The 21339-nt window shown below is 38.6% G+C and overlaps 2 protein-coding genes and 1 pseudogene across 6 annotated transcripts in view; 1 reads left to right on the top strand and 2 right to left on the bottom strand.

Annotated features, from left to right (window-relative positions):
* Positions 1-17564, top strand: part of ZNF829 (zinc finger protein 829) — a 28036-nt gene extending 10472 nt beyond the window's left edge. For all 3 annotated transcript variants that reach the window (XM_008960811.5, XM_003808754.6, XM_008960812.5), the window contains exon 6: positions 13191-17564. In XM_008960811.5, coding sequence (XP_008959059.1) covers positions 13191-14170 — 980 coding nt within the window. In that variant the 3' untranslated portion in view covers positions 14171-17564. The remainder of the gene's footprint in view (positions 1-13190) is intronic.
* The window catches only part of ZNF345 (zinc finger protein 345), a 104940-nt gene continuing 85973 nt past the window's right edge, over positions 2373-21339 (bottom strand). For all 3 annotated transcript variants that reach the window (XR_004667858.3, XR_004667860.3, XR_004667856.3), the window contains one exon: positions 2373-12845. The gene's annotated coding sequence lies outside the window, so the exon portion shown is untranslated. The remainder of the gene's footprint in view (positions 12846-21339) is intronic.
* LOC134729626 (large ribosomal subunit protein eL31-like) lies at positions 3575-3952 on the bottom strand (annotated as a pseudogene).

Below are 21339 nucleotides of genomic sequence, written 5' to 3'. Positions count from 1 at the left end.
AGGCCGAGGTGGGTGGATCACCTGGGGTCAGGAGTTCAAGACCAACCTGGGCAACATGGTGAAACCCCATCTTTACTAAAAATACAAAAATTAGCCAGGCGTGGTGGCGGGCACCTGTAATCCCAGCTACTCAGGAGGCTGAGGCAGGAGAATCGCTTGAACCAGGGAGGCGGAGGTTGCAGTGAGCCGAGATCACACCATTGCACTCCAGCCTGGGGGACAAGAGCAAAACTTGGTCTCACAAAAGAAAAAAAAAAAAAAAATTTAGAATTAGCTTATATAGTCATTTGAAACTTAATCAAAATGCCAAGTTATTTTTTCATGAGAATATTAATATCAGTTTGTGGAGAATTAAGATTTTTAAATAGCAAGTCTTATAAAAATGTTTGACTTTTTAATTTTATACACTAGTCTGCTAGGTGCTGTACAGTTTAGAAAATGTGTAGGCTTATTAAGAAACTTGTTATCTAATGTAGGAACTAGAACATTGCTGTAAATAATTTCTACAGAATAAGATTCATCAATGAGAAGATCAAATAGGACGCTCAGAAGAAAGTTGTAAAACAGTCAAAAAATATGGAAGTGGAAATTGATCCAAGTAGAAGTTAATGGTTGGAACCCTAGAAGTAGATGTTGTTACCTATGGAGTTAGCGTTGGAAATAGAAGATCCATGCATCCCTTGAGAAAGAATTCTAGATTTAACAAAGCTCTAGGAACCTAGGGAGGAGTTTGTGAATCTTCACTTTTTCCCAGCTATCAGTTGATCTTAGCTGCCTTCAAGTATTTTTATTTCTGTCTCTCCTACCACTTTTCCTCCCTACCAACTTGCTAATTCACCCCCTTCTTAATCTTACCTTAACCTTGTACCTTTGTACTTGAAAGGTGGTCTCTGTTTATTCCTTTTTCATTTTAAAATAATTAATTTTCATTAAAGTAATATATTTACAGAGTTTGAAATCACAGTGTTATAAAGCTTATATTGAAAAACAGCAGCCCAGACCAGGCGCAGTGGCTCACACCTGTAAACCCAGCACTTGGGAGGCCGAGGCGGGCGGATCACTTGAGGTCAGGAGTTCGAAACCAGCCTGGCTAACATGGCGAAACCCCGTCTCTACTAAAAATACAAAAATTAACCGGGCATAGTGGCAGGCGCCCGTAGTCCCAGCTACTTGGGAGGCCAAGGCAGGAGAATCGCTTGAACCCAGGAGGTGGAAGTTGCAGTGAGCTGAGATCATGCAACTGCACTCCAGCCTGGGCAACAGAGCAAGACTCCATCTCAAAAAAAGAGAAAAAAGAAAAACAGCAGCCTGCTTTTTCACATATACATTCCTACCCTGACTGCCCCAGTCCCTCTCATCAAAGATAATACATTTTCAACTCTTACTTTCATTCTTCTGATACCTACCTTCAAATTTTGCATAGTATGTTTTGTCATTCTGTGATACATCAAACTATAAAAGTATTTCTTGAGGTCTTTTTCTGATAGTTGAGGGCTGGTCTCTCGTAATCACTGTATGTATCTTGCCTATAGCAATATATCCATAGTTTATATCCTGATTACACAAATGTTGTTATAACTTTCCTGTTACCTACTTAATGTGCATCCCCATTGGTGTTACGCCTTATGTTTATTTGTATTGTAGTTTGTACTTTCTATTTTGATATCTTTGCTTAATAATAGTCACTTAGGAATGTTTTTACATATTCTTCCCAAGTTCAAATACTGGATTGAAAATAAACCCATCAAAACTGAGATGTCTTTTTTATGTATCAGTTTTACATTTTGGAACAATTGGTTTTTTTAAGACAAAACTATTGTTATTTTTTTTTTTCGAGACAGTTTTACTCTTGTTGCCCAGGCTGGAGTGCAGTGGTGCAACCTCAGCTCACTGCAACCTCTGCTTCAGCCTCCCGAGTAGCTGGGATTAGAGGCACCTGCCACCATGCCCAGCTAATTTTTTTATTTTTAGTAGAGACGAGGTTTCCCCATGTTGGCCAGGATGGTCTCGAATTCCTGACTTCAGGTGTTCCACCCACCTTGGCCTCCCAAAGTGCTGGGATTACAGGTCTGAGCCGCCGTGCCCAACCTATAATTTCCTTGATAACAAAAGCATATCTATTACATTTCTGTTATGATTATTCCCAGATAGTCTCAACTACTCAAATTATAAAGAAAGATGTGGGAGGTAGGTAATTGAGAACTGTGATATATAAACATTTTAACAGACTCCTGACATGTGATACCACTCCCCCAATAGCCACCCACATTCCTTATAAGCCTTTATAAAAAGGACAGAAATGCCCTTTTGCACATTTGTGCCCTGCACATACTATAACTAAAATTACCCTTGACCCAAAAACAAAACAAAACAAAACCACATGTATTTATTTATATTACCCAAAGGTATAGCCATCCTCTAACATAAAAAACAAGGCATACATATTAAATAATAATGGCATACTTGTTAAAACTATTCTTAGAAATCAATGTTTTAATACCTTATGTTAGAAATCATCCAGGTTTTCGAGGATTATCTATTAATTTTCCTTACTTAATGTCCGTTTTCTTAAAGTTGACTAAAAATCTTGACTACTGTATTTAAACTGACACACTACAGAGCAACACAGTTACTTTTTTTCTTCTTCTTCTTTTTTATTTTTGAGACGGAGATTCGCTCTGTCGCCCAGGCTGGAGTGCAATGGCGTGATCTCGGCTCACTACAACCTCCGCCTCCCAGGTTCAAGCGATTCTCCTGCCTCAGCTTCCCAAGTAGCTGGGATTACAGGCGTGCGCCACCATGTCCAGCTAATTTTTGTATTTTTAGTAGAGACGGGGTTTCACCATGTTGCCCAGGTTGGTCTCTAACTCCTCACCTCAAGTAATCCACCCACCTTGGCCTCCCAAAGTGCTGGGATTATAGGCGTGAGCCACCGCACCCGGCCCAACAGTTACTTGGATGTCAAAAAGTCTGACAGAACTATAAATTGATTTGGTTTAACACATAATTGTATAGTTTTTATTATTTTATTTTATTTTATTTTATTTTGAGACAGAGTCTGGCTCTGTTGCCCAGGCTGGAGTGCAGTGGTGCATCTTGGCTCACTACAACCTCCACCACACCCGCCTCTCCCAGGCTCAAGTGACCCTCCCACCTCAGTCTCCCTAGTAGCTGGGACTACAGGTGCACGGCACCATGACCGGCTAATTTTTGTATTTTTTGTAGAGATGGGATTTTGCCATGTTACCCAGGCTGGTCTCGAACTCCTAAGCTAAAGTAATCCGCCTGCCTTTGCCTCCCAAAGTGCTGGGATTACAGGCGTGAGCCACAGCACCCGGCCTAGTTTTTATAATCTTAAAATTTACATTTTGCACTGATAAAATCAGGAGGAAGATGTATAGCTATTTTTAAACCAGAATTATTAAGCCAGTCTTTTTAAAAATTTCTGTTTTTGAGCTAGCAGTTCTTGTGAGGTTGTGGGGTTATTTTTGCGGGGTGCGGGGGGGTACTTGTTTTTTTTTTTTTCTTTTTTTTTGCAATTTTATAACTATTTGATGTATTTGACAATCAGTGATTAGTTCTCATCCACATTGACTGTCTGTAGATTTTTGAAAGTGGTAACAGATACATAGATAACCAAAGTATAGAGCTTATTTGGTGAATCTTCATCCCCATTACGTATTCTGGACAACCGCACATGGATTCGTTATGGGACATTCCTTATTCCTTTGGCCCAGACAGCTTTGTTGAGCCTGGTATCAGTGTGCACATCTGGAGTTCCCATCTCCTTCATGGCAAATTTCTGAATCTCTTTGAGTGTCCGAGGGGCACGCTTCTTGAAGCCCACTCCATGGATGCGCTTGTGCATACTGATGGTGTATTCTCAGGTCACCACCTTGTGGATGGCAGAACGGCCCTTTTTCTTCTCACCACCCTTCTTTGTGGGAGCCATTCTGCCGGATCCAAGTTGGAAAGACTTGTTTATTTTTTAAGGCTAGCACATTCAAACTACTAGAAGTTTTCTGTGACTGTCTTTGCACTACAATCACACACTTGGATAGCCCACAAAGCTGAAAATATTTGCTATCTTATTCTTTATTTTAAAAGTTGCCCAACCCCTGCTCGCTATGAACCAGAGTAGCGCTCCTTTAATTTTGTTGTTTTATTTTCAGCTTTATTAAGGTATAATTCACATACCATATAGTTCACCCACATAAAATGTACAATTCAGTGATTTTTAATGTAATAGAGTTGTATAACCATCACCATAATCAATTTTAGAACATTTTTATCACCTCAGAAAAATCCCTGTACTCTCTAGCTGTTATTCCCACCCCCTCCAGCCCCAGGCAACCATGAGTTGATTTTCTCTATGGATTTGCCTATTCTGGACATTTCATATAAATGGAATTGTACAATATGTGGTCTTCTGCAAATTCCCTATTTCATAACTTAATGCTTTTCAGGGTTCATCCGTGTTGTAGCATGTATCAGCATTTCATTCCTTTTTATTGCCAAATACTATTCCATTTTATGGATATACCACATTTATCCATTGATCAGTTGATGGACATTTGGGTTTCCTCTTTTGGGCTATTTTGATTAATGTTGTATGAACATGTCTATAAGTTTTTGTGTGGACATAAGCTTTCAGTTCTTTCAGGTTTCTACCTAGGAGTAGAATTGCTGGGTCATATCATAACTCTGTGTTTAGCCAGTTGAGGAACTGCTAGACTCTTTTCCAAATTGGCTACACCATTTTACATGCCCACCAGCAGTGTATGATGGTTCCAGTTTCTCCACATCATTTGCTAACACTTGTTATCTTTTTTTTTTTTTTTGAGACAGTCTCGCTCTGTTGCCCAGGCGGGAGTGCAATGGCACAATCTTGGCTTACTGCAACCTCCACCTCCTGGGTTCAAGCAATTCCCTTGCCTCAGCCTTCTGCATAGCTGGGATTACATGCTCATGCCACCACACCCAGCTAATTTTTGTATTTTTAGTAGAGATGAGGTTTCAACATGTTGGCCAGGCTGGTCTTGAACTCCTGATTTCAAGTGATCCACCTGCCTCAGCCCTCCAAAGTGCTGGGATTATAGGAGTGAGCCACCACACTTGGCCTGGTTGTTTTTATTTATTTATTAATCTTTATTTTTAATTTTTTGGGTACATAGTAGGTATGTATATTTATGGGTTACATGAGATTTTGATACAGGCATGCAATGCTTATATCAGGAGAAATGGGATATCTATCACCTGAAGCATTTATCCTTTGTGTTACAATCTTATTGTACTCTTAGTTTTTAGGGGAATTTTTTTTTTCTTTTTTTTTTTTTTTAAGACAGAGTCTCACTCTGTCACCCAGGCTGAAGTGCAGTGCTGCAGTGCTGTGATCTCTGCTCACTGCAACTTCTGCCTCCCAGGTTCAAGTGATTCTCATGCCTCAGCCTCCCAAGTAGTTTGGACTACAGGCACGTACCACCACGCCCAGCAAATTTGTGTGTGTGTGTGTGTGTGTTTTTAGTAGAGACAGAGTTTTACCATGTTGGCCAGGCTGGTCTTGAACTCCGGACCTCAAGTGATCCACCCACCTTGGCCTCCCAAAGTGCTGGGATTACAGACATGAGCCACCACGCCCAGCCTCTTTTAGTTATTTTTAAATGTTCAATTAAATTATTTTTGACTACAGTCACCCTGTTTTGCTAGCAAATACTAAGTGTTACTCATTCTTTCTATTTTTATATGTTTAAAAAAATTTTTTATATGAACTTTTTAAAAAAATTATTGTATAAATTCTAGGTGTACAACATGATGTTTTGATACACATACATATTGAAATAATTACTATAGTTAAGCAGATCCTATCAAATAACTATAATCTTTTCTTCTTTCTTTTTTTTTTGTTTAGGGTAAGAGTACTTAAAACCTACTTTCCTGACAAATTTCTAGTATACAATAGAGTATTACTAACTATAGTCCTCCTGCTATACATTAGATTTCTCATGAGCTTTTTTTTAGTTTTTATCGATACAAATTATACATATTTATGGAGCACAAGCAATATATTGATATATTCATACAATGTATAAGGATCAAATCAAGGTATTTAGATACCCATCACTTTGAATATTTATCAATTGTTTTATACATACATATATATATATATATATATGTATTTTTTTTTCTTTTACTAATAGAATGTGCCCAGTGTCATTTTTTGTGTATGTGAGAGAGTTTCACTGTCAGCCAGACTGGAGTGCAGTGGCCTGATCACAGCTCACCACATCCTTGAACTCCCAGGCTCAAGTGATTCTACCACCTCAGCCTCCTAAGTAGCTAAGACTGCAGGTGCATGCCACTATACCTAGCTAATTTTAAAACTGTTTATAGAGATCGGGGGGGTCTCCCTATGTTCCCCAGGCTGGTCTTGAACTCCTGGCCTCAAGTGATCCTCCTGACTTGGCCTCCCAATGTGCTGGGATTACAGTTATGAGCCGCTATGGCACTGCTATTAAGTTTTTTTGCTTCCTTGTTAATTCTGGATATTAGTCCCTTCTCAGGTGAAGAGTTTGCAAATATTTTCTCCCATTCTACAGGTCTCTTCACTCTGTTGATTGTTTCCTTTGCTGTGCAGAAGCATTTTAGTTCAATATAGTCCAATTTGTCTATTTTTTTGTTGTTGCCCCTTATTGAAAATATCTTTGAGGTCTTATCTAAAATATATTTGCCTATTCTTATGAAGTGTTTCCCCTATGTTTTCCTCCAGTAGTTTTATAATTTGGGGTCTTATAGTTAAGTATTTAATTCATTTTGAGTTTATTTTTGTATATGGTGAGAGATACAGTCTAGTTTCATTCTTCACTATATGGATAACCAGTTTTCCCAGCACCATTTATAGAACAGCGTGTCCTTTTCCCAATGTCTGTTCTTGGCACCTTTGTCAACCATCAGTTGACTATAAATACATGGATTTATTTGTGGGTTCTCTCTTCTGTTCCATTGGTCTTTGGGTCTATTTTTATGACAGTACCATGCTGTTTTGGTTACGACAGCTTTGTAGTATATTTTGAAGTTTGATTCTTCCACTTTTGTTCTTTCGCTACAGATTGCATTGGCTATTTGGCATTTTTTATGGTTTCTTACAAATTTTAGGATTTTTTTCCTGTTCATGTAAAAACCGACTGGCATTTCAGTAGGGATTGCATTGAATCTGTAGATTGCATTGAATCTGTAGATTGCTTTGGGAAGTATGTTCATTTTAACAATAGTTCTTCCAGTGCATAAGCATGCAAATATCTTTTTATTTGTTTGTTGTCTTCAATTTCTTTTGTCTGTGTTTTGTAGTTTTCCTTATAGAGGTCTTTCACTTCATGGTTAAATTTATTTCTAGGTTGTTTTTTGTAGCTATTATATTAATAAATGGGATTGTTTTCTTGATTTCTTTTTCAGCTAATTCATTATTGTGGATATATAGAAATCCTTTTTTTTTTTTCCTTTTTGAGACAGAGTTTTGCTCTGTCTCCCAGGCTGGAGGAGTGCAATGGCATGATCTCAGCTGTCTGCAGCCTCCACCTCCTGGGTTCAAGCAGTTCTGCCTCAGCCTCCCACGTAGGTGGGACCACAGGTGCCTGCCACCACACCTGGCCAATTTTTGTATTTTTAGTCAAGCCAACGTTTCACCATGTTGGCCAGGCTGGTCTCAAACTTGTGACCTCAAGTGATCCACCCACCTCAGCCTTCCAAAGTGCTGGGATTATAGGCGTGAGCCACCGTGCCCAGCGTACTACTTATTTTTGTATATTGACTTTGTATCTTGCAACTTTACTGATTTCATTGATCAGTTCCAAGAATTTCTGGTGGCATCTTTAGGTTTTTAAATATATGTAAGATCATGTCATCTGTAAAGGGACAGTGTGACTTTCTATTATCCAATCTGGATGCCTTTTATTTCTTTCTCTTGCCTGATTGCTCTGGATAGGACTTCCAGTACTATAATGAATAATAGTGGTGAATGTGGGCTTATCTTGTTCCAGTTCTTAGAGGAAAAGCTTTCAGCTTTTCCCCGTTCAGTATGGTGTTAGCTGTACATTTGTCATATATGGTTTTTATTATGTTAAGGTATGTTTTTTAATGCTTAATTGTTGAGAGGTTTTTATAATGAAGAGACGTTGAAGTTTATCAGATGTTTCTCTGCATCTATTGAGCTGATCATATGGTTTTTGTCCCTCATCCTGTTGATCTGATACATCATGTTTATTGATTTGCTTATGTTGAGCCATCCTTGCACTTTTCAGGAAAAATCTCACTTAATCGTTGTATATTATCTTGTTGTTGTATTATTGGATTTCATTTGCTAGTATTTCATTGAGGGGTTTTGTGTCTATGTTCATGAGGGATATCACCTCTTTTTGTTGTTGTTGTTGTGTCCTTCTCTGGTTTTGGTATCGGGGTAATGCTGGCCTTGTAGAATGGATTAGGAAGAATTAACTTCTCTTCCATTTTTTGGAATAGTTTGAGAAAAATTGAGGTTAGTTATTTGTAATTTTGGTGGGATTCAGCAGTAAAGCCCTTTAGTCTTGGGCTTTTCTTTGTTGGGAGACATTTTACTATTGCTTCAATCTCATTACTCGTTATTGGTCTGCTCAGGTTCTTCTGCTCTGTTTCTTCCTGGTTCAGTCTTGGTAGGTTTTCATGTATCCAGGAATTTTTCTGTTTCCTCTAGGTTATCTGATTTGTTAGCATATAGTTGCCTGTAGTAGTCTTTGATGATCTTTAATTTCTTAATTGACCCAATGGGCATTCATGAGCAAGCACATTGTTTAAATTTCCATTTATTTGTGTGGTTTACAAAGTTTTTGTTATTGATTTCTAGTTTTATTCTAGTGTAGTCTGAGAAGATACTTGATATGATTTCAATTTTTAAAAATTAGTTATAACTTGTCTTATGGCCTAACGTATGGTCTCTTCCTGGAGGATGTTCCATGTGCTGATAGGAACAATGTGTATTCTGCAGCTGTTGGATAAAATGTTCAGTTAGTGTCTGATAGGTCTATTTGGTCTAATGTCCAGTTTAAATCCAAAGCTGTTGATTTTCTATCTAGATGAACTGTCTAATGCTGAGAGTGGGATGTTCAAATCCCGTACTATTATTTTATGGGAGTCTACCTTTTTTTGTTGTTGTTTTTTTGAGACAGAGTCTAGTTCTGTCGCCCAGGCTGGAGTGCAGTGGCACAATATTGGCTCACTGCAACCTCTGCCTCCCAGGTTCAAGCAATTCTCCTGCCTCAGCCTCCTGAGTAGCTCGGATTACAGGTGCATGCCACCACGCCCAGCTAATTTTTTTTTTTTTTGACAGTCTTGCTCTGTCACCCAAGCTGGAGTGCAGTGGTGCGAACCCGGCTCACTTCAGGCTCCGTCTCCCAGGTTCACACCATTCTCCTGCCTCAGCTTCCCGAGTAGGTGGGACTACAGGTGCCTGCCACCATGCCTGGCTAATTTTTTGTATTTTTAGTAGAGACGAGGTTTCACCATGTTAGCCAGGATGGTCTCAATCTCCTGACCTCGTGATCTGCCTGCCTCGGCCTCCCAAAGTGCTGGGATTACAGGCATGAGCCACCGCGCCTGGCCACGCCCAGCTAATTTTTGTATTTTTAGTAGAGACAGGGTTTCGTCATGTTGGGAAGGCTGGTCTCGAACTCCTGACCTCAAGTGATCCTCCCGCCTTGGCCTCCCAAAGTGTTGGGATTACAGGCATGAGCCACCATGCCCAGCCCTATCTCTCTTTTTAGATCTGATAATATTTGCTTATATATCTGGGTGCTGCAGTGTTGAGTGCCTATAAATTTAGAACTTTATATCCTCTGGCTGAATTGACCCATTTATCATTATATAATGACCTTCTTTGCTTCTTTTGCAGTTTTTTACTTAATGTCTGTTTTATTTAAGTATGGCTACTCTCACTTGCTTTTGGTTTGTTTGTGTGCAGTATTTTTTTTTTCATCCCTTCACTTTCAGTCCATGATTTTATATATAAAGTGAGTTTCTCACAGCCAGTATATAGGTGAGTCATATTTATTTTATCCATTCAACCAGACTGTATCTTTTAAGTGGGGAATTTGACTGTTTACATTCAAGGTGATTATTAATAGGTGAGGATTTATTCCTAATCTGTTAATTTTTTATGGTTGTTTTATATCCTTTTTCTTTCCTCTTATCATTTGGTTTGGTGGTTTTATGTAATGGTTACATCTGAGTCCTTTCTCTTTCCATTTGTGTATCTGCTCTACCAGTGAGCTTCTTATTTTCATTTGTTTAATGATGGTAGATATGTCTTTTACTTCCAGATGTAGGACACCCTTTGCCATTTTTGATCGGGCCACCCTAGTTGTGATACATTCTCTCTGGGAAAAACTTTCTCCTTCATTTTTGAAGGATGGCTTTGCTAGGTACAGTATTCTTGGCTGACAGTGTTTTTTTCTTTTAGCACTTTGAATATATCATCCCATTCTTTCCTGGCATGGAAGGTTTCTGCCAAGGTATCTGCTACTAGTCTGATGAGGGTTCCCTTGTATGTGACTTGACGCCTGAGGGTTCCCTTATATGTGACTTGATGCCTTTCTCTTGCTTTTTTTAGAATTCTCTGTCTTTGACTTTTGACAGTTTGACTGTAATGGGCCTTGGAAAACCTTTTTGGATTGAATTTATTTGGGCATCATTGAGCCTTCTGTATCAGGATGTCTATATTGCTTACAAGACTTGGAAAGTTTTCAGTTATTTTGTTTAAATAGGTTTTTATGCCTTTGCCCATCTCTTCTCCTAGAATACCCAAAATTTGAATATTTGGTTGCTTTATGATGTCCCATATGTCATCTAAGCTTTTTTCAGTTTTAAAAATTATTATTTTTTACTTTTTCTTCCTGGATTCTTTTAAAAAACCCTGTCCTCAAGTTCAGAAATTCTTTCTTCTGCTTGATCTAGTCTATTGTTGAAGCTCTCAATTGTGTTTTTTATTTCATTCATTGAAATTTGTCAGTTTCAGGACTTCTGTTTGGTTCTTTTTCATGATATCTATCTACTGAATTTCTCATTCAGATCATGAATTGTTTTTTCTGATTCTTTTGGTTTTTATCCATGTTCTATTATTTCCCACTGAGCTTCTTTAATATCATTATTTTGAATTCTTTTTCAGGCACTTGATAGATTTCTTGTTTGTTGGAATCTGTTGCTGGAGCATTATTGTATTACTTTGGAGATGTCATGGTTCCATGCTTTTTTGTGTTTCTTTTATCCTTACATTGATATCTGTGTATTTCTTGTTATGGTCATTTTTTCCAATTTTATGGATTTGTTTTCATAAGGAAAACCTTTTTCCTGTAGATGTATTTATAGTGTTGGTTGGGTAGGTTGCTTTGGCTTTGTTATAGGTGGATGCAGTGGTATAATCTCCATATGATTTCTCTGGCTGCAATCAGTGTCAGCAGTGTCTGTGAGTTCCTCAGTGGCTTAGGGCTTGGTTGTTAGTGGAAGCTGTGATGAGGCTTTTCTCATTGTTAGCAGGGCCAACAATGGTGATAGGATGAGGGGTATGCCAGGCAAAGGGGAGATCCATGTGGGAAGGCCCTGAGGGGCAGGGAGAACTTGAGGTGCTTGAAGGACTGGGGCTTCTTGAGCAAGTGGAAGTGGAGTATAACACAAGGTTGGAGAGGTAGGCAAGAGCCTCATTATTGGAGTCTTCTTGATAATTACCAAGGAGTTTAGATTTTCAGGAGGGCAAAGTGAGACCAAATACCACACCAGGTGCTGAATGGATTAGAGGGTGCTAGAACATACTGGGGAGACCATTAGGAGATTCCTGTAGTGGTCTAGGAAAGAGGGGATTCAGTAATTAAATGAGGACAACTTTAAGAGATTTTTAGGGACTCACCCAGACTAAGTTTGGCCAATGATTGTGTGGAGGGAAGACTTAAGATAGTCTAGCTGGCTTTATTTTGATGTCTTCAAGCCATTTTATTTGCCCAATATCTGTTTTTGCTATGACATTTTTTCATAATAATAGCTACCAATACTGAGTGCTTACTTTATATCAGATTATTTATATACGTTATTCCTCATCTTTTTAGCAATCATAAGTTAAGTGTCAGTCCCATTTTAATAAACAAGGAAAAGAGGGCTCAGAGGTTGCCTTAAAGCATAGAACTGGGGCTCACTGTTTATATGTTGACATGGAGTTCCATTCTTCTCATAGAGTACATTTCATCCTATCTTAACTCTCTTGTGTCTCAAACTTGAGCCGCCTTCCTTCTCAATCACTGCTATGACTTGAATTATTCATTTCTTTCTCCCAAGGTCAACATCACAGAATTCCAGAGCAAATTATTTTCAGTGAGTCCCTAGCCCATATCATGCTGTATGCACAGAAGAGATGTACCTGTCTACTCTTCCCACCAGTTGTGTTCACCATATTAGATTTGTCGGAGGCTGGTGATTTGCCAGTATACCATTGCACAGTCACTGAACTCCACCCGCCCCCGCCATTTAAACCTTTCAACACATTTATTATTCTTAACAGTCCTTTCATGTAGGTCTGACAGTTATCTACGAATTGCAAAACATACAGTATCATACTCTGTGCATGTGAGTATATGTTTATGAACGTGTATATAATTAGAATCTCTCACGCATGGTGCATGCCCTGGAGCAGAAGCGGCATCCTGCTGGCCTGTCCTCCTCCATGGCCCTCCAGCTTAACCCCTGCCTGGGCATGCTGATGGCCTTGCAGTCGGAGCTCCACAAGCTGTATGACGAGGAGACACAGAGCTGGGTCTCAGGCAGCGCCTGTGGGGGATCTGGGGTGGGGGCAAAAAAAAATTTTTTTTTTAATTAGAATCTCTCTATAATATGGAGGATGGTGCTGAACACTGTGTATTCACCAAGGCTTAAGGTGACTCTGGTTCAGACCAAAATTTGAGGATCATAGAGGTCATCTGCTTTCTGAATCCACATCCTCAGCTTCTTTTATTACCTCTCCTAATGTCTGTGCTTTTCTTGTCAGTTTTACAGATTGCCTCTCCACCTTTGAAAACTGTGTGATTTCTCAGATATTCTTTTCAGTTTAATTCTCCCATTTCTTTTTTAGAAGTTTTAACTTGCCCAGAATAGGAAAATTTATTTGCCTTTGTATTTTCTTTCAGATCTGGAATCAATGTGTGAGACCAAAATATTATCTCTAAAGAAGAGACATTTCAGTCAAGTAATACTTAGCCGTGAAGACATGTCTACTTTTATTCAGCCCACATTTCTTATTCCACCTCAAAAAACTATGAGTGAAAAGAAACCATGGGAATGTAAGATATGTGGAAAGACCTTTAATCAAAACTCACAATTTATCCAACATCAGAGAATTCATTTTGGTGAAAAACACTATGAATCTAAGGAGTATGGGAAGTCCTTTAGTCGTGGCTCACTCGTTACTCGACATCAGAGGATTCACACTGGTAAAAAACCCTATGAATGTAAGGAATGTGGCAAGGCTTTTAGTTGTAGTTCATATTTTTCTCAACATCAGAGGATTCACACTGGTGAGAAACCCTATGAATGTAAGGAATGTGGAAAAGCCTTTAAATATTGCTCAAACCTTAATGATCATCAGAGAATTCACACTGGTGAGAAACCCTATGAATGTAAAGTATGTGGAAAAGCCTTTACTAAAAGTTCACAACTTTTTCTACATCTGAGAATTCATACTGGTGAGAAACCTTATGAATGTAAAGAATGTGGGAAAGCCTTTACTCAACACTCAAGGCTTATTCAGCATCAGAGAATGCATACTGGTGAGAAACCTTATGAATGTAAGCAGTGTGGGAAGGCCTTTAATAGTGCCTCAACACTTACTAACCATCACAGAATTCATGCTGGTGAGAAGCTCTATGAATGTGAAGAATGTAGAAAGGCCTTTATTCAGAGCTCAGAACTTATTCAACATCAGAGAATCCATACAGATGAAAAACCATATGAATGTAATGAATGTGGGAAGGCCTTCAATAAAGGCTCAAATCTTACTCGACATCAGAGAATTCACACTGGTGAGAAACCCTATGACTGTAAGGAATGTGGAAAGGCTTTTGGTAGTCGCTCTGACCTCATTCGCCATGAGGGAATTCATACTGGTTGAATGACAGTAAAGTAAGACCATTTTGTTAACCTTTATAATAATTTTTTTAAAACAGGTAATGAGAACAAATTAGGATACACATTATCAAAGGTTCTCCTATGTATTCGTTTTTAAACGATACGATAACAAAGTACCAAGTACCAAAACCTTGGTGGCTTAAAACAAGAGAAATTTATTCTCTCACAGTTTAGAGCCTGGAAATCTAAACTCAAGGGTGCTGATAGTTTTGGTTCCTTCTGAGGACTCTGAGGATCTGTTCTATGCCTTTTTCCTAACCTCTGTTAACAGCTGGCAGTCCTTGGCATTCCATGGCTTTTACATACACCATTCCAATCTCTGCCTCCATCTTCACATTGCATTCTCCCTGTGTATCTCTGTGTATGTCTTTTATTTGGACACCAGTCAGGTTAGATTGGGGTTACCTGGTGACCTCATCTTAACTTGATTATATCTGCCAAGACCCTGTTTCCAAGTAAGGTCACATTTACCGGTACCAGGGGTTAGGACTTCAGCGTATCTTTTTAGGGGATACAGTTCAACCCATAATACCCTGTTAGAATGATTTTGTCTAATATATTTGTAATTTCCTTTTATACATAAGTTGTTAGTCAAATTTATTTTATTTTATTTTATTTTGAGACAGAGTCTCGCTCTGTTGCCCAGGCTGGAGTGCAGTGGTGTGATCTCAGCTCACTGCAACCTCCAGCTCCTGAGTTCAAGCGATTCTTGTGCCTCAGCCTCCCAAGTAGCTGGGATTACAGGCATGCGCCACCATGCCCGGCTAATTTTTTTTTTTTTTTGTATTTTTAGTAGAGACGGGGTTTCACCATGCTGGCCAGGCTGGTCTTGAACTCCTGACTTCAAGTGATCCGCCCGCCTCAGCCTCCCAAAGTGCTGGGATTACAGACGTGAGCCACCGCGATGGCCAGAACAGACTTTATACCAACAAAAATTAAAAAGGACAAAGAAGGTCATTTATAATGATAAAGGATAAATTCAACAAGAAGATAAAACAATCCTAAATATGTATGCACCCAACACTGCAACACCCAGATCCATAACACAGATACTACTAGACCTAAGAAAAGAGATAGACAGCAATACAACAATAGCAGGGGACTTCACCACTCCATTGACAGCACTAGACAGATCACTGGGACAGAAATCAACAAAGAAACTCTGGACTTAAATTGGACTCTACACCAAATGGACCCAACAGACATCTGAAGAACATTCTACCCAACAACCACAGAATATATACTCTTCTCTTCTGTGCATGGAACATTCTCAAAAATAGGTCATATGCTGGACCACAAAGCAAGTATCAATAAATTTTAAAAAACAAAATCATATCTAATATCTTCTCTGACCATAGTGGAATAAAACTAGATATCAATGCCAAGAGGAACTCTCAAAACAGATACATGGAATTTAAACAGCTTGCTCCTGAATGATTGTTGGGTCAATGATGAAACTAAGGTGGAAATTTAAAATTTTTTGAAATAAATGAAAATAGAGACACAACACATGAAAACATCTGAGATACAGCAAAAGCAGTGCTAAGAGAGGATTTTATAGCATTAAATGCCTACACCAAAAAGATAGAAAAATCTCAAATAAATAGCCTAACGTCACATCTCAAGGAACTAGGAAAAAACAAAACAAACTCAACCCAAAGCTGGCAGAAGAAAAGCAATAACAAATATCAGAGCAGGCGAAAATGAGACTGAGAACAAAGGAATGCAAAAGATCAATAAAAGAAAAAGTTGGTTCTTTGCAAAGATAAAACTGACAGACCACTAGCTAGATTAACCAAGAAAAAAAGAAGATTCAAATAAATACAATCAGAAATGATAAGGTGATATTATAACTGATAACACAGACATATAAAAAATCAGCAGAAACTATATGCACATATTAGAAAACCTAGAGGAAGTGGATAAATTCCTAGAAACACATAACCTTCCAAGACTGAACCAGGGAGAAATAGGAATCCTCAACAGACTACTAATGAGTATTGAAATTGAATCAGTAATAGAAAAAAATCTTGCAACAACAAAAAGCCCAGGACCAGACAGATTCACAGCTGAATTCTACTAGACATGCAAGGAAGAACTAGTAACAGCACTATTGAAACTATTCCAAAAATTATAGGAGGGAATCCTCCCTAACTCATTCTACAAAGCCAGTATCATCCTGATACTGAAGCCAGGCAAGGATAAAACACACACAAAAAAACTACAAGCCAATATCCCTGATGAAAGTAGACACAAAAATATTCAACAAAATACTAGCAAACCAAATCAAACAGTACATAAAAAAGATAGAAACAGCACAGTCAAGTGGATTTTATTCCTGGGGTGTAAGGATGGCTCAACATATGCAACTCAATACATGATTCATCACATACACAGAATTAAAAATAAGCCAGGCACTCACACCTGTAATCCCAGCACTTTGCAAGGCCAAGGCGGGCAGATCACCTGAGGTCAGGAGTTTGAGACCAGTCTGGCTGACATGGCGAAACCCTGTCTCTACTAAAAATAGAAAAATTGGCTGGGCATGGTGGCAGGCACCTGTAGTCCCAGCTACTTGGGAGGCTGAGGCAGGAGAACTACTTGAACCTGAGAAGCGGAGGTTGCAGTGAGCTGAGATAGTGCCATTGCACTCCAGCCTGGGCAACAGAGCAAATTGCTTGAATGTGGGAGGTGGAGGTTGCAGTGAGCCGAGATTATGCCATTGCACTCCAGCCGGGGGGCAACAAAGCCAGACTCCATCTCAAAAAAAAAAAACAAAAAGAAATCCTATTTAGTACAAGGTACATTATTTAGGTAATGAGTACATTAAAAGCCAACGCTTTCCCCACTACACTATATGTGTATGTAACACAACTGCCCTTGTAACTTCCTAAACCTATAATTAAGAAACAATAAAAGGCAAATTAAAAATGCTTTTTTAAAAGGTGGGGGCATTATGCTAATAAGTTACTGTGGATTTCAGAGTGCAGAGTAGAAAGATCACAAGAATTTAGTGTGGTAGGTGGGAACAGAAAATGGGTGTATAAATTTTATTGAAGTTAGATCCCTGGGTTGAGGAATGACGTGGGAGTACTGGATATTGTAGAGACAGATATCATCAGGGCAAGGAGATTAAAGACTTTTGCATTGACGGTTTCACACTATATTGTGGTAATAACACTATGTGTTGGGAGATAGAACAGGAAACATCTTCCCTGGAATATGTATACTATTAAATGTTTTATCAAACTTTTGATCAAACAAGACAGGAGCACAATTTATAATTTCATTTCTATTTCTATGTTATGAGAAACTGATCATTTATTCAAATGTTTAACAGGCATGTTCTTGTTACTATAAACTCTTCTGTTTCTGCATCACGTTGTTGGTCATCTTTACTGATTACAAATTTCTTTACATATTTAAGAAATATATATATTTCTTTACATATTAAGGTTAGTGTTTGCCATATGTTGTTGTTTCAGTAACTTTTCCTAATCTTTTGGCTTCTTTGGTATTTTTTAATAAGCAGAAATCTTTTCACATGTAGTAAAATTTACAGTTTTTCCTGTACACATAACCTTATTATTTTTTCTCGAATAATATTTCTGCAGATTTGGAGTCATCCAAAAATTTAAATTGTACCTTAGGCAAAATCATGAGAATGACTTTAGGATCACTGTTACTGGCTCTAGAGTTCAGGAGACCCAACAAGTAGAGTGTGCCATTAGACGGAGTAAAATGTTGAAGAGGACCAAAATGATTCTGAGTCTCGAATCTTGACTTTTAGCCTAGCATGTCAGGAAACAGTGCTCTGGGCTCTACGTGAGTTCCTTTTGTAAAACATGGATCTAATATCATAGATGTAAATGACTCCATGTAATAACATTACTCAAATCATGATAAATCCAGCTCTGTGAATACACAGGAATGACTATTTAGAAATAATTTGAATACTCAGCTTCATTCTCTGTCTATTGTAAAATATATAATTTATTTTAGAACAGTTTTTAGATTTACAGAATAATTATAAAAGCAATAGAGAGAATTCCCATATACCCTACACCTAGTTTCCCCTACTACTAAAAACATCTTACATTATATGGTACATTTGTTACAATTAATTAACAAGTATTGGTACATTATTATTAGCTAAACCTTACACTTTTTATTCCAAATGTTCTTAGGTTTTTAAGCTTTTCTTTCTTTTTCTGTTCCAGCATTCTAAGCAGGAGAACACATTGCATTTAGTCATCATTTCTCCTTAGGTTACTATTGGCTGTGACAGTTTCTTCCTTGTTTTTTTTGTTGTTGTTGTTGGTGGTGGTGGTGGTGGTGGTGTTTTTTGAGATGGAGTTTTGCTCAGGCTGGAGTGCAATGGTACGGACTCAGCTCACTGCAATCTCTGCCTCCCGGGTTCAAGTGGATCTCCTGCCTCAGCCTCCCAAGTAGCTGGGATTACAGGCACCCACCACCACCCCCAGCTAATTTTTGTATTTTTAGTAGAGACGGGGTTTCACCATGTTGGCCAGGCTGGTCTCGAACTCCTGACCTCAGGTGATCCACCCTCCTCCCAAAGTGCTGGGATTATAGGCATGAGCCAGCGGGCCCGGCCCTCTTCCTCATTTTAAATGACCTTAACTATTTTGAGGAGGTCAGTATAGCGTAGAATGTTCCTCTGCTAAGATCTGACTGATGTTTTTCTCATGATTAGACTGAGGTTGTTTGCAGGAGGAAGATCACAGAGGTAAAGTGCCACTTTCCTCATAGATATTAAAGATTCATACTATCAGCATGATGACTTTTTGTTGGTCTTAATCACCTGAGTGAGGGAGTGTTTGTCAAGTTTCTCCAGTGTAAATTTAGTCTTTTCACCCTTTCCCCATACAGCCGTCTGGAAGTCACTATGCACAGCACGTACTTAAGGAGCGGGGTTATGTTCAACTTTCCTGAGGGCAGAATATCTACATAAATTATTTGGAATTCTGTACTGGAGATTTATCTCTTCTCCATTTATTTAGTTATTTATCTGATAATATAGTCATATCGGTATGAATGCATGGATATTTATTTTATACTTCGGGTTATAATCCAATACCACTTTATTTGTTGCTCAAATTTTCTTGGAGTGATATCATCTAAATCACTGTGGCTATGCTGTTGTGAACGCCCTGAAAGCTACACAAACAGACAAATTAGGTTATTATAAACATCTAAGTAACATAACCATGGTTAGGATCAGGATGGTATCAGGAAAGGTGATGAGAGGAGGGTAGAATTGGAATATAACTGGGGGGAAAGAATTTACTTTTCAATACATAATGCTGGATTAACTTGGATATCTGTAGGAGTATTGATAATTAAACTTGACCCACTAAATCTCATACTGTACACCAAACTTCTCTCAGACTTCATTCTATGTGTCTCTTCCTGTGGCTAGTTGAAATATATATCCTTTCACTATAATAAAGTTGTAATCATAGGCCAGGCACGGTGGCTCACACCTGTAATCCCAGGCAAGATATGAGTGGTGAAATAAAGCCTCTAGGGGAAGAAAGAGAATACCTTCATGAGTTTGTAGGCATGAAACACACACACACACGCACACAAACATTTAAGACTCAAAGTTCTAACCATATATAGAAAAAGGTTGATAAACAGGAGTTCATTAAAATTAAAAAACTCCAATTCATCAACCCATACCTTTAAGAGAGTGGAAATGCAGGCCACAAAGCAAAAGGCATTTGCAACATACATATCTAGCAAACAAATCAGATCCAAAATACACAAAGAATTCACACAAAGCAATAAGGAAAAGACACGATACGCATTTAAAACGGCCAAAGTCTTACCAATCCTGCATACAAGATATCAAAAAAGCTAGTAAGCAAGCATATGAAAAGGTATTCAACATTATTAGTCGTTAGGAAGTGAAAATATAACTTTCTACATATGTAACTATATAATAGTTATATAATATTTCTATATATAACTCTAGTAACTAATACATTAGTATAGTCCCATTAGAATGACTATACAATACTAAGTGTGAAGAGGACATACAGCAAATGAAACCCTTACAGATTCTTTGTGGGAGTGTAAATTTGTACAATCACTTTGGAAAACTGACATTTACTAAATATAGCCTATCTCTGACTCAGCAATTCCATTCTGAAGTATACTGCCAATAGAAAAGAGTAAATATGTCTACATAAAGACATGTATAAGAAGGTTCCCAGAGCTGTAGAAACAATACAGATACCCATCAACCAAAGAATGAGTAAGTCAAAGTATATTCCTGAATAGTGATAAATTAACTTCACCCAAAGAGAGGTCTTGCTTTTACCTTGGGTACTGGGAGGCCCACTGGGGGTACTCTAGGCCTCTGGAATGTCCTGCCCAATAACAGTGTCTTGGTTTGGCTGGGAGCTTTGGATGGCCACCCGACAGTATAACATGATTTATGACGAGTGCTTTGAGACATGCTATCTCAGTTTTGACTTCTGGAGAAATGGCAGACAAACAGTATTAGACAAACCAGCAAGAAGGGCAGAAAGACAAAGGTCAGCTATGTGGGCAGTATGTTATCAAACCCCAAGAAAAACACTGGAAACCAAAGGCTAAGGTGAGCTTCCCTGGATTGCAACACTTATTTTATCAGTACACATTGTAGCTGGAAGGAGGTAATGCCATCCAGGACTCCATAGGAATAGGATGACCAGAAGACTCATCTTTGGACCCCTCTCAGACTTCATTCTATGTGTCTCTTCCTCTGGCTGGTTGTAATTTGTATCGTTTCACTATAATAAAGTTGTAATCATAGGCCAGGTGCGGTGGCTCATGCCTGTAATCCCAGCACTTTGGGAGGCTGAGGTGGGCAGATCACTTGAGGTCAGGAGTTCGAGACCATCATGGTGAAACCTCGTCTCTACTAAAAGTACAAAAATTTAGCTGGGCATGGTGGCGGGTGCCTGTAATCCCAGCTACTCACGAGGCTGAGGCAGGAGAATCGCTTGAACCCAGGAGGCGGAGGTTGCAGTGAGCCGAGATCGTGCCACTGCACTCCAGCCGGGGCAACAGGAGCAAGACTCTGTCTCAAAAAAAATAAAAATAAAAATAAACAAATAAGTTGTAATCATAAGTATAGTATTA

The sequence above is a fragment of the Pan paniscus genome, chromosome 20 (assembly GCF_029289425.2).
Source record: "Pan paniscus chromosome 20, NHGRI_mPanPan1-v2.0_pri, whole genome shotgun sequence".
NCBI lineage: Eukaryota > Metazoa > Chordata > Mammalia > Primates > Hominidae > Pan > Pan paniscus.
Note: the sequence above shows the minus strand (reverse complement) of the source record. Positions and strands in the feature narration are given on the sequence as shown.